Source organism: Rhipicephalus microplus, chromosome X, assembly GCF_043290135.1.
Source record: "Rhipicephalus microplus isolate Deutch F79 chromosome X, USDA_Rmic, whole genome shotgun sequence".
NCBI classification, from domain to species: Eukaryota; Metazoa; Arthropoda; class Arachnida; order Ixodida; family Ixodidae; genus Rhipicephalus; species Rhipicephalus microplus.
In genome coordinates this window covers 472,223,854-472,238,612 of record NC_134710.1, presented here as the reverse complement: position 1 = coordinate 472,238,612, position 14,759 = coordinate 472,223,854, and the positions used below count along the sequence as shown (strand labels likewise).

Below are 14,759 nucleotides of genomic sequence, written 5' to 3'. Positions count from 1 at the left end.
TGGTAAGTGTTACTTGTCCGTAGCGAGATTTAGATACTGGTCCAAATTTTCAAGTTTGGGTTTGATAATATTGTCACGCAGCAAAGGACGACGCAGTTGTCTATAGGGGAAACAAGTTTATTGGAGCGAACCTGTGCTCCCCTAACAACTGAAAGAATACACAGGCGGCGAAGCAGCGGCTGGCAAAACGACGTGCACACTAGTGAGCGTCGGCGATCGAATGACGTGGCATCGGCTGTGCGGGAATTTATATCCCTCGGCGCGAGGGTTTCTCGAATAGTCGAATTGTATCGAGAACGCCGTGATAGCGTTTGTTAGAAACGCTGTTCGTTCGAACAGCGCTTCTAACAAACAACGCTTAAAGCGTTGTTTCTATCGAACAACGCCTGAAGCGTTGTTCGATAGCGTTTGTTCGAAACGCTGTGGTAGCGTTTGTTCGAAACGCTGTGAAAACGGCGATAGCACAGGCCGGCGCAGCCAGGCCGAAAAAACAAAACACAAATAAACAAACCCAATGCATGGTTCGCGGCATAAGCATAAGCATGGTTCGCGGCATAAGCGGCATAAACGACGTGCACTAGCGTGCAGGTCGTTTTGCCGGCTGCTGCTTCGCCGCCTGTGTATTCTTTCAGTTGTTAGGGAAGCACAGGTTCGCTCCAATAAACTTGTTTCCCTTATAGACAACTGCGTCGTCCTTTGCTGCGTGACATCTGGTGGAGGTGCGGGGTACATGAACCCTAAGCCATTGCCAAGCCGACAAGCAAGCCCAACACAACGAGCACGCCCAACTCGTGTCAGCCGCCGACAGCAAGGCCTTCAGCCAGAGTTTGGACTGCTCCCGGATAAAAAGAGGAAAGAAGACGTAAGAACCACGATGATCAACGCAGGCACCATGACCAGCGCTACCAACCCTCCCGTCGTTCTGCAACAACTTCGTGAGCCCGAGGATTTCCTGGTGAAGACCGAGATCTCCTGGTGAAGACCATCATTCCGAGGATCTCCTGGTGAAGACCCGGAAGAGTGGCTAGAGAAGCTGGAGCACATCCGCATCTTTAACAGGTGGGATGACGAAGAAACGTTTCGTCATGTCTTCTTCTATTTGGAGGATGTAGCTCGAACGTGGTTTGAGAACCATGAAGGCTCCCTAACCGACTGGACTGTCTTTAAGAGTGAATTCCTCAAAACATTCGCTACGGTTGTGCGGAAAGAACGAGCCGCCCTTTTGTTGGAGACGCGAATGCAACACCCTAACGAAGGTGTTGTACTGTTCGCTGAGGAGATGAAGATGCTGTTCCGGAGAGCTGACCCCGAAATGGCAGAAGATAAGAAGGTGCGCTTTCTGATGCGGGGAGTTAAACAAGAGCTCTTCACTAGACTCATCCGCAACCCCCCTAAGACCGTCGCTGAGTTCGTCACCGAGGCTTCGATGATCGAGAGGACCTTGGATATGCGTGTGCGGCAATATGTAGTTTATTTTCAGTCTGCCTATCCCATAGGCGCTGCCAATTTGCTCTGAGGCTTTGCTTTAGGAAGTGCTTTATGTCAAGTGCAGGGACAGTAAAGTGGCAGCATTGTCGTGCGCGGATACAGCTAGCTGGTCCGCAGCCACGTTTCCAGCAATCTCGCGGTGTCCTGGCACCCAGCACACCACAACATGCCGTTTGAGTGCGTAGATCGTACATAAAAGCGAGTACAGCGATACAAGCACAGGATTTTTATGCTCTTTCATTGTTTTCAAAGCTGTTACAACACTCAAAGAGTTCGTGTATATAACCGCGCGTTCTAGTTTTAGTTTCTTAATTTGTTTGGCAGTCACAGATAGCGCATGAGCTTCTGCAGTGAAAATGCTTTACCAGAAGCTGAAAAGGATGGCCCTACAGCTGCATAGGACACAGAAGTGAGAGACTTGGAGGCATCGGTAAAAAATTCAGGGCAAGCGTATTTGTGTTTAAGTTCCATGAAGTATGTGTGTATATGTGCAATAGGTGCATGCTTCGTCACTTCCGCGAAGGATACATATCATTCTATCACCTGCCACTGCCACGGCAGTCGGTGTGCAGCAGGAGCCATGAGACACTGTTCAAAGAGCGGCACACCTGTTATCTCGGTTAGGCCCCTCACGCGAAGTGAGTAAGGCTGCCTCATCAAGGGGCGGTTTACAAAAAAGTGCAGAACTAGACAGATAATTATGGAATGCGTAGGCAAAAAAGTGCAGAACTAGACAGATAATTATGGAATGCGTAGGGCGTTCCTTATCGCCATTTGCTTTCAGATAATAGATAAAAGACATGTAGAACCTCTGCAGGGAGAGTGATCACTCATTGGACTCAGCGTAAAGGCTCTCTACAGGGCTCGTTCGATAAACACCTGTAGAGAGGCGGATCCCCAGATGATGTACAGGATCCAGAATCTTCAATAAGCTTGGTGAGGCGGAATGATATACTATTGCCACATAGTCAACACGTAAATGTACCAGGCTTTTGTACAGATTCATGAGGCACCTTCTGTCGCTGCCCCAGGATGTGTGCGACAGTAACTTCAGGATATTCATTGTTTTCATGCATTTATTTTTAAGGTGTTTGATGTGTGATACGAATGTTAGTTTTGCATCCAAGATTATACCTAGAAACTTATGTTCTGTGCTTATGGGCAGACATTCACCTTTCATGACAATCTGAGGATTAGGGTGCAAGCCTCTTTTCCGTGTGAACGGGACACATGAGCTTTTTTGTGGGTTGAATTTGAGCCCATTTTCATCAGCCCAATTGGACACTTTGTTTATAGCAAGCTGGACCTGTGCCTGTGACAAATTAAATTATACTTTTACTCACTAATTAATTTTGTGCATAACTAAAACAACTTTTTTTTCACAGATGCCGTGGGAACACGATTGAAAAGCTATCTGGATGTCATCAACATATGTGGAGTAAAATATGTTATGGGGGATGTACTGATGGAGAGAGTTCATTTTTATAATAAAGAGCGTGCAGCTCAGTACCCCACCCTGTGGTACTCCGGTTTCCTGTACAAATATTCGGGACAAGACATTGCCCACTCGAACTCGAAATATGCAATCAGACAGCTAACTTTCGATGATATTGAACATAATACCACGTATACCCATATGCGACAGGCCTCTTAATATCCCAAACCTCTACGCTATATCATAGGCCTTTTCCATGTCGAGAAATACAGATAGAAAAAATTGGTTATGGACAAAGGCTTCACGTATGCGTGTCTCAATCCGTACGAGATGATCGGTGGTGGATCGGCCTTCTCTAAATCCGCAGTGATATGGGTCTAGCAGTTTGTTTGATTCTAGGAAGTGGAGTAGGCGGCAATTGATCATTTTTTCGAAAAACTTTACAGATGCAACTGGTTAATGTTATAGGCCTGTAATTTGATGCAGACGACGGATCTTTACCCTGCTTCAAAATCGGAATTATCACAGCTTCCCTCCAAAAAGAGGGGATCACGCCAGAAAACCAGATAAGATTGTAAAGAAAAAAAATTTTTTCATGTTTAGGAGGCTAGTTGCTTCAGCATCTCATACATTATGGCGTCGGGACCTGGACAAGATGTGTTGCAACAGTTCAGCGCTCTTTGCATTTTTGCTAAGAAGAATGGCTCATTATAAGAATCGATTTTTTTTAGATTTCTTTTCTAGGTATTGTTGTTCCAACTGTGCTTTGTATTTTTGTAATGCGTCAGAGTAGTGTGAGGAGCTCGATATATTTTCAAAATGTGTTCCAAGAAAGTTCGCTTGGTCCTCCAAGCTTTCTCCGAGGGTATTTACTAATGGGAGAGAATATGTTTGTTGGCCTTTATTTTCTGGACTTTGTTCCACACTTTTCTTTCATCTGTGTATGAGTTGATGCTCGTAATGAACTTTGTCCAGCTCTCTCGTCTGGCTTGTCTGTGTGTTCTCCTTGCTTGCGATTTGACCTGCTTAAAATTTTCCAAGTTTTCCACTGTTGAAAAATCACTGAGCAATGCCCACGCTTTGTTCTGAATCATCCGAGCTTTCTTACAGGCATCATTGCACCATGGGACTCGCCGTTTAGAACACATTCCACTTGTTTGAATAATGCACATAGATGCGGCATCAATTTCAAAAGCTGTGAAATACGCGACAGCATCATCTATGGTCAGAGCAGACAACTCAGTCCATGTCATGTGGGTAAGAGTTTTGTACTGTTTCCAATCATCTGAGTCAAGCTTCCACCTCGGAACCTGCGAAGATAGTTGGCCTTTGTTTGGCACGCTCAGGATGATCAGGAAGTGGTCACTCCCATAAGAGTTTTTAAGAACATTTCATTTAAAATTAGCTAAAAGTGATGGTGATGAAATGCTAAGATCTATCAAGGAGTACTAATTGTTTGCGAGGAAAATACGTAGGCTCCTTTGTATTTATAACCTAGACGAATAAAGAAGCTGTCCAATGAGACGTCCTCGAGCGTCACAGCAAGAATCACCCCACAGGGCATTGTGTGCGTTAAAGTAACCTAAAATCAAAAAGGGTTCTGGTAGTTCATCTATTAATGATTCCAAGTTGCGCCTTTTAAGCTGATGGTGAGGTGGTATATACAGAGAGCATAAGGTGATGAGTTTGTTAAAAAGCACAGCTCGAATGGCCACTGCCTCAAGAGCTCTCCGGAGCTTCATCTGCTGGCATGCCGCACTTCTATCAGCTATAATGGCTACTCCGCCGGATGATACGGCAGCATCTTCACTGTCCTTCCAGAAAGTAATGTATTGGCAGAGAAAGTTGCTGTATTTAGGAGTTAGGTGTGTTTCTTGCACACACAGCACTTTTGGGTTGAACTTACTGAGAAGTTCTTGAACATCATTTAGATTTCTGAGGAGCCCTCTAACATTCCACTGAATGATTTTATCCATTAGGAATTTTTAAAAAGTGCTGTGCGCAGACAAGATTGAGATTGGCTCATTTTACAGGGCCTTTGTGAGGCCACGTAATTGTTGTTTCGTCTTTTTTGAAGCGATCGACAAGAGGTCGCCGCTCCTTTGGCGCTACTCGCGCCGTTTGGCTAGAAGTGGTGTCTATAGCATTCTGTGAGGCACTGGACACCCGCTCCAAAGAGCCATCTGTGTGCCGCTTAGACTTCGCCTCCGTCGATGAAGTCTCTGCCCCCACTGGGCAGGAGGTTGTTGGGGCCTCCTTAGTCTCCTCATCATTGCTCTGGCTGCTGCCAGGGCTTGTAGAGGCCACCGGTGTGGACTGGTTGGCTGTGAGCAGAGCAGCGCTGGCTGCTCCCACCAGAGGGGCAGGTGGCTTTGACCTGCACACGCTAGGTGTGGTCCAGGTAGCCGCCAAGGGCCATTGTGGTGCCGCCCCTCATTGCACCACTTCAGCGAAGGAAGTTCTTAGTGTGAAAGACGGTGAGACTTGCTGTCGTGCTTCACTGAATGTTATATTTTTGTTAACTTTTATGGTGATAATTTATTTTTCTCTTTTCCAGGCTGGGCACGCAATGGAGTATGCGGCATGGCTGCCTTTGCAGTTTGCACAGTGAATCTCATCATATTCGCACTCATCAGTACCGTGACCAGTTATGCCGCATTCACCACAAGTAAGCTGACCTCGACAGGTTTGAGATCCGTGTCCGAATCGTTGGTTTTTAAGGGGGGAGGCTACCATCGGATACCAACTTTTTTGTTTATTGAGATATCTTAATGAAATTTTCAGGATAGACTTATAGCAAAAGCATTAGAAGAACTACAAAATTTCATCAAGTTATGTTCACTGGTTTTCAAGTTACAGCAGAATATCAGGGTAGTGCACATGGTTCTCTTATTCCAGGCCTGGAGAACTTTCAAAAGGTGCTGGAACTGTGAAGTTAACTATGATGATTCCCAGATTGATACTCCAGGGGGTAACAGAGCCCTTTTTTTAAATTTCCTTGCTGAAAAGTTTTAGCAGACCATCAAACTTTGTGTTCGTGATTAGGATATTATCAATCAAATTTTGATTAAATATAATAAATAACACACACAATATATTGAAAAAATGGGCTTGTTACCCCCTCAGAAATTTATTCATGTACATAATAAAAAAAGACTTATGGAAATCCAATGAGTGGTTCCAGAGATATGGCTGGAATAAGCAGCCTTACTAGCCAAAAAAGTCATTTTGAGAAAACGACGTTTGAAAGTTTTGAGCACAGAGGCAGTTCTAAAATGAACCTGCAGCGTAACTGGAGGTGTCCTTTGGCACTCTCTTTCTTTGCCGCCTTTCCATCTTCTCTAGGGATCGCTTCTTAGCCTTTTTCAAGCGCAGAGAATCTTTCTCGGCTGCCCGTTGAATGGCCAGGTGGCCAGGTGTTAGCCCCACTGATGAAGCTAGCTCTTGGGTGGCCCTGTCGCAGCCAGCATTGTATCTTAGCACTGCATCATGCAGTGCTGTCTCCACAGCAATCAGTGACGCATACTGCTCTTTGGGCATGAGGGACCACAGCACAGAGTGAAAGGACTCTGATGCATTCTGCGTCTTTGCTCCCAGGCAGCGTTGCAGAAGAAAAGCCTGTGAGAGCCTCTCATAAATGGGTAGAAGTGCATCTGCAACATAGCGTGGCAGCTTGTACGAATGCTTTGGAGGTGGAACACCGGTAATCTTGCTGGCATTGTGACGACACCAGGAGTCTGCACCCTCTGGGCACAAGTCGTGATGCGGCTCCTCATCCGTCGACGTCACATGGTGGTACGATGCCATCACTGCCCGCCGCATTGCAGCCACATCATCGGAATTGTTCCGTAGGGCCCATCCATAATAATCTGTCAACTTGTCGATGAGGGCCTTTGTCAGGCTGCCCTTCCCTCCCAAAGCCTTGTCACTTTTCTGCACAAGGTTGCGAAGTGCAGTCCCCATCCTCTTCTGAACGTGGTTCAGGCATTCCTCTTTTGAAATGGGGACCAGTCCATAAACATTTTCTTGTACAAGGGCAGAGAAGGTGGCACTATCTCCATCAGACACGAGCGTTGTGTAACGGAGGTTGTGCTTCGACAGTGAGCGTGAAAAGAGGATGATAGCTGCCTCAACCTCCATTCTCCCTGATTTAGAGTCGGTGTTTTTCTGGCACACATGATTCTCCAGCCAGCATGCATAGTCTGCGTCTTCAGGCTTTGGCCCTACTTGGCAACCAAGGCACTGATTAGACAGAACAACGGCGTCCAAGATAAGGCCCGTATGGTATTCGATAATTGCCCCGACTCCAATATGGGATGTGTGCCCACGCTTGTGCCATGTTCCATCATAACAAACTGTTATATCCCTGGTGAAATATTGATCCATTTCTTTGTAAGTGGCTTTTACAGCAGAAGCAGATTCTGCATAAAAATTTTCTATGCATTGTGTCTGCGGTTCCCTGAATTTCTTCAGGTGCTTCTGAAAGGTCTTGTGATGGAGGCCACGATGGGACACGTTCATCGCTGCCCAAAAGTCGTTGAGAGCTGTTTGTCCCTTGCCTATTTGTTTTGTTGCCATAATGGCTCTTACATTCACATCAAAGGCCTTTGTGTCATCCTGACGAGATGAACTCCATGAGCTTGAAACTACTCCACAATGCAAGCATACTAGCTCAAGCTTTGCAGCAAGTCCAAGTTGGGTGCCTCCTCGTACCTTCATCCCAATCGCGGTGCACCGGTGGCACGGGGTCCGAGATAGCAGGTCGTCAAGGGCATCCGTTTGCACAAGGAAAAATTTTTCGCCTTCACTTGTAGCGGTGGCAGCTTCATGATCGCGCTCCATTGCCTGAAATTTCCGCTCCGTCGCTGGCATAGCGACGGAGCGGAGGAGAACTGCGCTGGCCAACCCGTTAGCCGCACAGTTCTCCTCGCCCTCGGACACTTTCCCGCCGCCCTTGCACCAGCAACTATCCGTCAAAGAGCCACATCGCCCACACGTGCCACATCTGGGTGACGTCATCGTCTCCCTGCTGCCACCTATGCAACTCGGGGCCGTGACGTCTACTGATGCGGTGCCTATAAAAGATCGTCTCCAACACTTTGTCTTCAATGGGCACGGCGGACCTTGCGGGAGCATGGCTCGTTTTAAGCCGTTTTTCTACCTGATGCAGGTTGGTTCAGTTTACACCAGTCTTAAAAGCAACAATCCTTTTCTGCTGGTCCTGCCGTGCCCCGATCAGTGCTGCAAATGTGCTTATGAATGCTTTCTTGTTCTAGAATTACTTCTTTGTGGAGATGTTGAAACCAATCCAGGTCCTAAAACCCAAGAATTATTGGTACAAATTTTGGAAGGGCAAGAGGCTCTGCGAGGAGAGGTGGCAGATCTGAAAGCGAAAACTGAAAGCCTTTTAGGGGACTTGAAGAGCCGTTTTTTAGAATTGGATATTCACATTAACGAGCTTAAATCTAAAACTGCAAGATTAAACCACATCGACAACGCCATAAGATCCTTTTCTACTTCGGTGGAATCCCAGAAGCGCAAACTTGTCGACCTTGAAGACCGAAGCAGACGGTCGAATTTGGTGGTTTTTGGAATAACTGAAGACCGTAACGAAACAGAAGACGATCTTAAGCGAAAAGTCATTAAGGAAACATTTCAACAAAAACTGGGAGTTAAGTGCGAATCCGTAGGTCGAATCCACAGGCTAGGCAAAGGTCCAGTCAAAAGGCCAGTTATTTTGTTTTTCCAGGACTTTAATGAAAAAGTTGCTGTCCTCAAAAATGCAAAACAACTAAAGGGCTCTAAAATTTACATACAGAATGACTACTCAGCACATACCCTAAAAAAACGAAAAATGCTCTGGGAAAGTGCCAAAAGTGAGAAAGCTGCTGGTAAAAAAGTTTACCTCGTACATGATAAACTGCACGTTGACGGCGATACTTTTATCTGGAACGCAAAGTCTAATCAACGGCAAAAAATCTCCACTCATTCTGATCAACGGCGCGCGCCTTCACAATCCAGTGGGGTGATTAGCATTGAAATTCTCCCGGTTGACGTCGTAGACCCGTCTTGCGATTGTAACGGTAACAATCCTAACCCGTCCGCTCTGTGACAGTCATCTGAACTTGCCATCAGGGTCGTTAACTTGAATGCCCGCAGTCTCGTTAACAAAACGGCACAGCTTGAAGCCCTTTTGTTATGTCATAGCCCACACTTGACCGTCATTACGGAAACATGGCTTCACAGTGAAATACCTGATGACAACTTAGTTCCGCCAGGTTACAAAATATTTCGAAGAGACCGGCCAACTAGAGGTGGGGGTGTTGCAGTGATTTTAAAAACCAGTATCAAAGCATCCCTTCTAGCGCAATCGCCAGATACTGAAAGCCTATGTTTAAGGGTTTCTTTCGGAAACAAAGTAATCATTGTTATCGCTGTGTACAGACCGCCCGATTCTGGGCCCGATTTTCTTGTAAATTTGCGATCTCATTTGGCCTCTTTCAGTAAAAATAAGCTTTTCATCCTAGGGGATTTTAATCTGCCCAACTTTGATTGGGACCGCTTGAAAACAAGACCCGATTCTTGTCACAGTGACGATATTCTCGACATTATGTTTTCACACAACCTTGTTCAAATAGTTCAGCAACCAACCCGAGTTTGTGGCAATTCATCCTCTCTACTTGACCTTGTTTTCCTGCCCAGATCTTTCGAAAAGTACCACGTGTCTGTGGAACATGGTTTCTCAGATCACAAAATTGTTTTTGCATCCATTTCCCTTCATTACAAAAATGCAAAAAGTTGCCCAGCTCTCAAAAAAGTGAAAGACTTTGCGAAAGCTAATGACACTGCAATTACTGAGTATTTAGAAAATACCTGGCCAAATTTCAATGATCACGATGTTGAAGTCCTTTGGAATAAATTTAAAAATATGTGTTTATTCTGTTTGCGAAACTTCGTACCCGATAAAGTTAAGAAGACCGCTAAATATACGCCCTGGATATCTAGATCTATAATTCACCTTAAACGCAAAGCCAAGCGCTTGCAAAAAAAACGTACAGAGCCTCAACAACTCGCCAAAATTCGTGCTACCCTTTTCAATGCTATTACTCGTGCCAAAAATTTCTACTTTAACACTACTTTACCGAACTTCCTAAGAGAGGAATCACATAAATTCTGGAACTTTATTAGACAGCGCAATGAAAACATAACTGAAATTTCAGTCGACGGATCTAAATTGACTAATCCTCGAGCAATCGCGAATCACTTCAATTTGTTTTTCCATGGCGTATTTTCGCAGTCTCAGTTGAAACAGAGTAATTCAATAGCTTCATACCCTGATGTCAATATTGTTTTGCACAATGGTGTCTTAAATATGTTACTTCGATTAAAAAACAAATCGACGCCAGGGCCTGATGGCATCCCGAACGCATTTCTCCGTCGTTATGCTGAAACTTTGACGAAATTTCTTGTACTTATTTTTGAATCTTCTCTTTGTACGGCCACGCTACCTTCTGATTTTAAAATAGCCCGTATCGTACCTATTTCTAAAAAAGGCGACCCACTCTTAATTCCCAGCTACAGACCCATATCTATGTTATCATCCGCCTGTAAGTTACTTGAACACGTTGTTTCTACGTTCATTACACAATTTTTAGATACCCATCAAATCCTTTCTCCATTTCAACACGGGTTTCGCAAGGGATTCTCAACCGTCACTCAACTACTTACAGTTGTTCACCACGCTTCTTCAGTTCTTGATAAGGGGGGACAGGTTGACCTCATACTCTTAGATTTTAGTAAGGCCTTCGATCGCGTATCGCACGACAAATTAATCGATAAATTAGTTCAAATCGGGCTTCCAGCGTTCATCGTCTCTTGGCTAACTGCCTATTTAAGTAACCGTAGACAGTACGTCGACATTAATGGAAGCACTTCTGACGCTCTCCCTGTTACGTCTGGCGTACCGCAGGGAAGTGTGCTAGGCCCTTTACTTTTCCTTATTTTTTGTAATGACATTGTTAACGTTATAAACAGTCCGGTCCAAATACGTCTTTTTGCAGATGACTGTATACTTTTTAATGAAATTAATAGCATCGAGGACCAACTTGCGTTAAACTCGGCATTAGAAAACGTTGCTTCTTGGAGTAAAACTACAAACATGCAATTAAACCATGACAAAACAGTTTACCTCCGAATGACTAGAAAGAAACACCCCCTTGAATTCTCTTATTGTACTTGTGACCAACCGCTTAAGCAAGTAGATGAACACAAATATCTTGGCGTAACATTAACCAGTACCTTAAGTTGGAACTCTCACATAACTAACATATGCGCTGCCGCTTTCCGTAAACTTTGTTTATTACGACACAAACTCAAAACCGCTCCCTCCGAGGTTAAATACTTAGCATATACTTCTATAATTAGACCTAAACTTGAATATGCCTGCGTTATTTGGGATCCTCACACTAAAAGCAATATCGAATGCCTCGAAAGAATTCAAAGAAGGGCCGTCCGCTTTATTTATGGTATGTACGGTCCAACAGACTCCGTTTCTGCCCAGATGGAAAGACATGGTATCCCAACGTTAGAATCACGACGTAAATCATTTAGGCTAAAATTACTGCACCAAATGGTTAACCGGGAGCTCTTATTTGATCACAGCCCCTACATTAGTCGCCTGGAAACACGGCGCGGTCGTCATTCACACTCCCTTGCCTTAACTCCGTATTTCTCCAAAACTAATCTCTTCAAAATTTCGTTTTTCCCGCGCACAATCTGTGAGTGGAACAATTTACCGTGCCGCCGCCCTGCTATCGACAGATTCTATTGACGCACATGTTTTCCTGAGGATGTAAAAATGTTTTGCAGTTATTTTTCTCTCTTACTTTCAGTGCCTTGTTGTTTCCCTTTGATTCCCTTTGCGATTCACACATTCCCACTTAAATCATCGCTGTTACGATAAGTTTGGTTGCATTGTTGTTGTATGTGTGTGATGATTGAATTATTGTATGCTGTGTGATGTTTGGCTTGATTGCCTTACTGCCTGTACAATTCCTGCTTGGGCTCCATGCCTGCAGTAGCTTGTAAATAAATAAAAATAAAGTTCTCTTTGCGCAGCAGCGTGTTGTTGATCCGCCGCCTCTTTCTCCTCGCACGTCAGGAAACTTGTTTGCAAATGCACAGTTGACGATGCGATCGCACTCGAGGCCGATGAAAGAGAAGATGCGGAAGCCACTGTCGATGAGCACGAGACACCAGGCGCACTTGTAACGACAAATTCTTGCACCGGCGGAGCAGGAGTCCCGTTGCTAGGCGCGTCGATGCGACCACTCTCTTGCGTAGATGAAGCAGAAGCTGCCCCACAGGTACCGTCGGCGCGATCACCGTCGGCGCACGTGCGAGCGGAGAGCCTCGCCGCGCGGACAAGCTTCATAGCTCGCTTCCTTGCACCGAACGATTGTAGCGTCTTCTTTTTCGTTGGGCGCATCGTGAGCGAACACAACAACAGTCTCGTATAGACGGTTGAAAATCGTCTCGTAAAGACGGTTGAAAATCGTTTCGAAGACAATTGAAACGTGGAGAGTATGCGAACGGCTGCAACGATACACGGAAGCGAGCGGAACACAAAGACGCCGGACGGAAGAGCAGCAGACGAGCGGCCGCATCGGCCGCATTATGCGCAAGAGCGCTACGTCATCGCGCGCAGCAGCCAATGGCAGTCGCGGGCTCCCCCGTGTCCTTGGGGAGCGCGCGCTTCGCCCAATCCCAGCTGCGCGCCTCAGCCGCGGGAAACTTGAAAGCTCTCGCGAGCCCTCCAATCATGAGCGGCTTGCTCCTCTCCTGCGCTGCCGCCGGCGACGCAGGTGGCGGGGAAAGAAAGAGCAAGAATTCACAAACAAAACAACACCAAAATGGCGGCGCTCCGTCGAGCGGTCGAGAAACTGCGATTACGCCAAGTTGGGGTATTTTGAGCGCTCGCGCGCCGCTCGAGGGCCGCCGCGGCATGTTCTAAACTTTATTTCAAATGGTTTCGCGACGAATTAGACGTTGATATTTACAGAAAAGGTAGTTTATGACACATACTGCCCGAATATGTGGTTTGCCAAAAATCGACTTTTTCGCGATTTTTCGGTTTTCAAAGGCCGCGTCCCCCCTTAAAGCAACGTCTTAGGTTAGGAACGGATGGACGCACACAAAGTTTTACGTAGCGGGTTTCGAGTGTCTGGGGTAGAATGTTTGAATTTGAAGTAAGTATTACGTGCTTTGTTGCAGTTTCAGTGTTGTTGCGTCCGATTTTTATGCGATGCACATGTGTTATGCCTTGGTCCTTCCATCCGTCAAGGAGTTCCTCTTCGCTTAGTGTCATAAGGTCTTGATCGGATACAACGCCCTTCACAGTATTCAGAGTACGATGTGCAGTAACTGATACAGGGGTATTGCAAAACGCTACGAGGTGTGAAAGTTTGTTGTACTGTTCTTTGTCTTTTAATTTGAAGAGAATGTCCCCGCTTGCCATCTTTGAGGCCTTATAGCCAGTCCCAATGGTGTCTTTTAGGCACTTGGCCACGAGAAAAGGTGATATTGCTCTGGCTTTAGTAGATATTTCTTCACAGTGAAGAACATGGTATCTTCGGAAAGTTTGAATATCTTGGGGGAAAAACAAAGAGGATGCATCGATGCATACCCTTTTCAGGGCACGATCGGTTACAGGAAAGTTCTGAGGTCCCATGAAAAATGGCTTCTTTGGTAGCGGTGCCTACCACCAACCACGGAGCCCAACAAGGAGACGCGGCAGATCATGTGAACAAGTCTGCCCTACGCCAGCAGTACGCCATTGCTACAACCGAATATGGTTTACACTAGGTAGGATAGCCACACAAGGTTAACCCTAGCCGCCAGAAAATAATGAAGTAAATAGAAAAGAGAAGAGTACAGGACAGATTTAAAGAGGAGAAAAAGATGAAGATGTAAGAAGAGAGAGACAGGAAAAGGCGACTGCTGATTTCCCCTGGGTGGGTCAGCCCAGGGGTGCCGTCTACGTGAAGCCGGGGCCAAAGGGGTGTGTTGCCTCCACCGGGGAACCTTAAAGGTCCAATAACCCAGCGTCGGCTCAACCCCCAGGATCCCCTTTTTCGCGAACACGGCAAAGCCACGCACGGCTAGGCGTGGGAGGGAGTCAAAAGCCCCCCTGTAAGCTCGGGTTTGTGGTGACGCTACCCACGGAACGACTGCTCTCGCAGATGCCCCTGCGAGGCTGCTGCAGTGAGTGAAGTGACCTTCGTGCGCTCTGCAAGTTCCAACGCAAACTTCGCAGTGAAAGCTCTAGACATGCGAACAGCTCCCTTTCCAAGATAAGCACACGCGCAAGAGCAACCATGCCTCAAAAAAAAAAAGTACAGCTAGTAAAGGTAGGAGGCCCATTCGCATCTCAAACAGCGCGATGATGATCTTTAAAGTGCACCCTTAGTGCCCTTTGTGTTGTCTCACTGGGATAACGACAACATAGTGAAGTACCTCCGAGCTCTGCGTATCACCGGCGGTAAATGGTGTATAGAAATGGCTTGCCATTAGTGTAGTGAAGAATCTATGCTCTGTAGCAGAGTTGTTTAGCACTGCACGCTGTGGAGTAAAGGGTCGTCAGTTCGATTCCTGTCAAAATAACTTTTTCTTTTAGTTTTTTTTCTTCATTTGTCACTACATTTTATAATGTAACATCTGTGACAGAAATACATAAGTGAAGTCATGGTGAACCCCAGCATCATAAAACACTCTCGCATTAAAAACATTTTTTTCTTTTCCACAACTACTGTATTTCACCTAGCTAAAGAAAGACACT

The 14,759-nt window shown here is 45.8% G+C and overlaps 2 protein-coding genes across 11 annotated transcripts in view; both read right to left on the bottom strand.

Annotated features, from left to right (window-relative positions):
- The window catches only part of Ctl2 (Choline transporter-like 2), a 380,476-nt gene that overhangs the window by 57,172 nt on the left and 308,545 nt on the right, over positions 1–14,759 (bottom strand). The gene's annotated exons all lie outside the window — the stretch shown is intronic.
- Positions 680–14,732, bottom strand: LOC142777113 (uncharacterized). The gene has a single exon (XM_075881418.1). It carries the CDS (start codon positions 8,057–8,059, stop codon positions 6,194–6,196), a length of 1,866 nt encoding a protein of 621 aa, XP_075737533.1. The 5' UTR covers positions 8,060–14,732; the 3' UTR covers positions 680–6,193.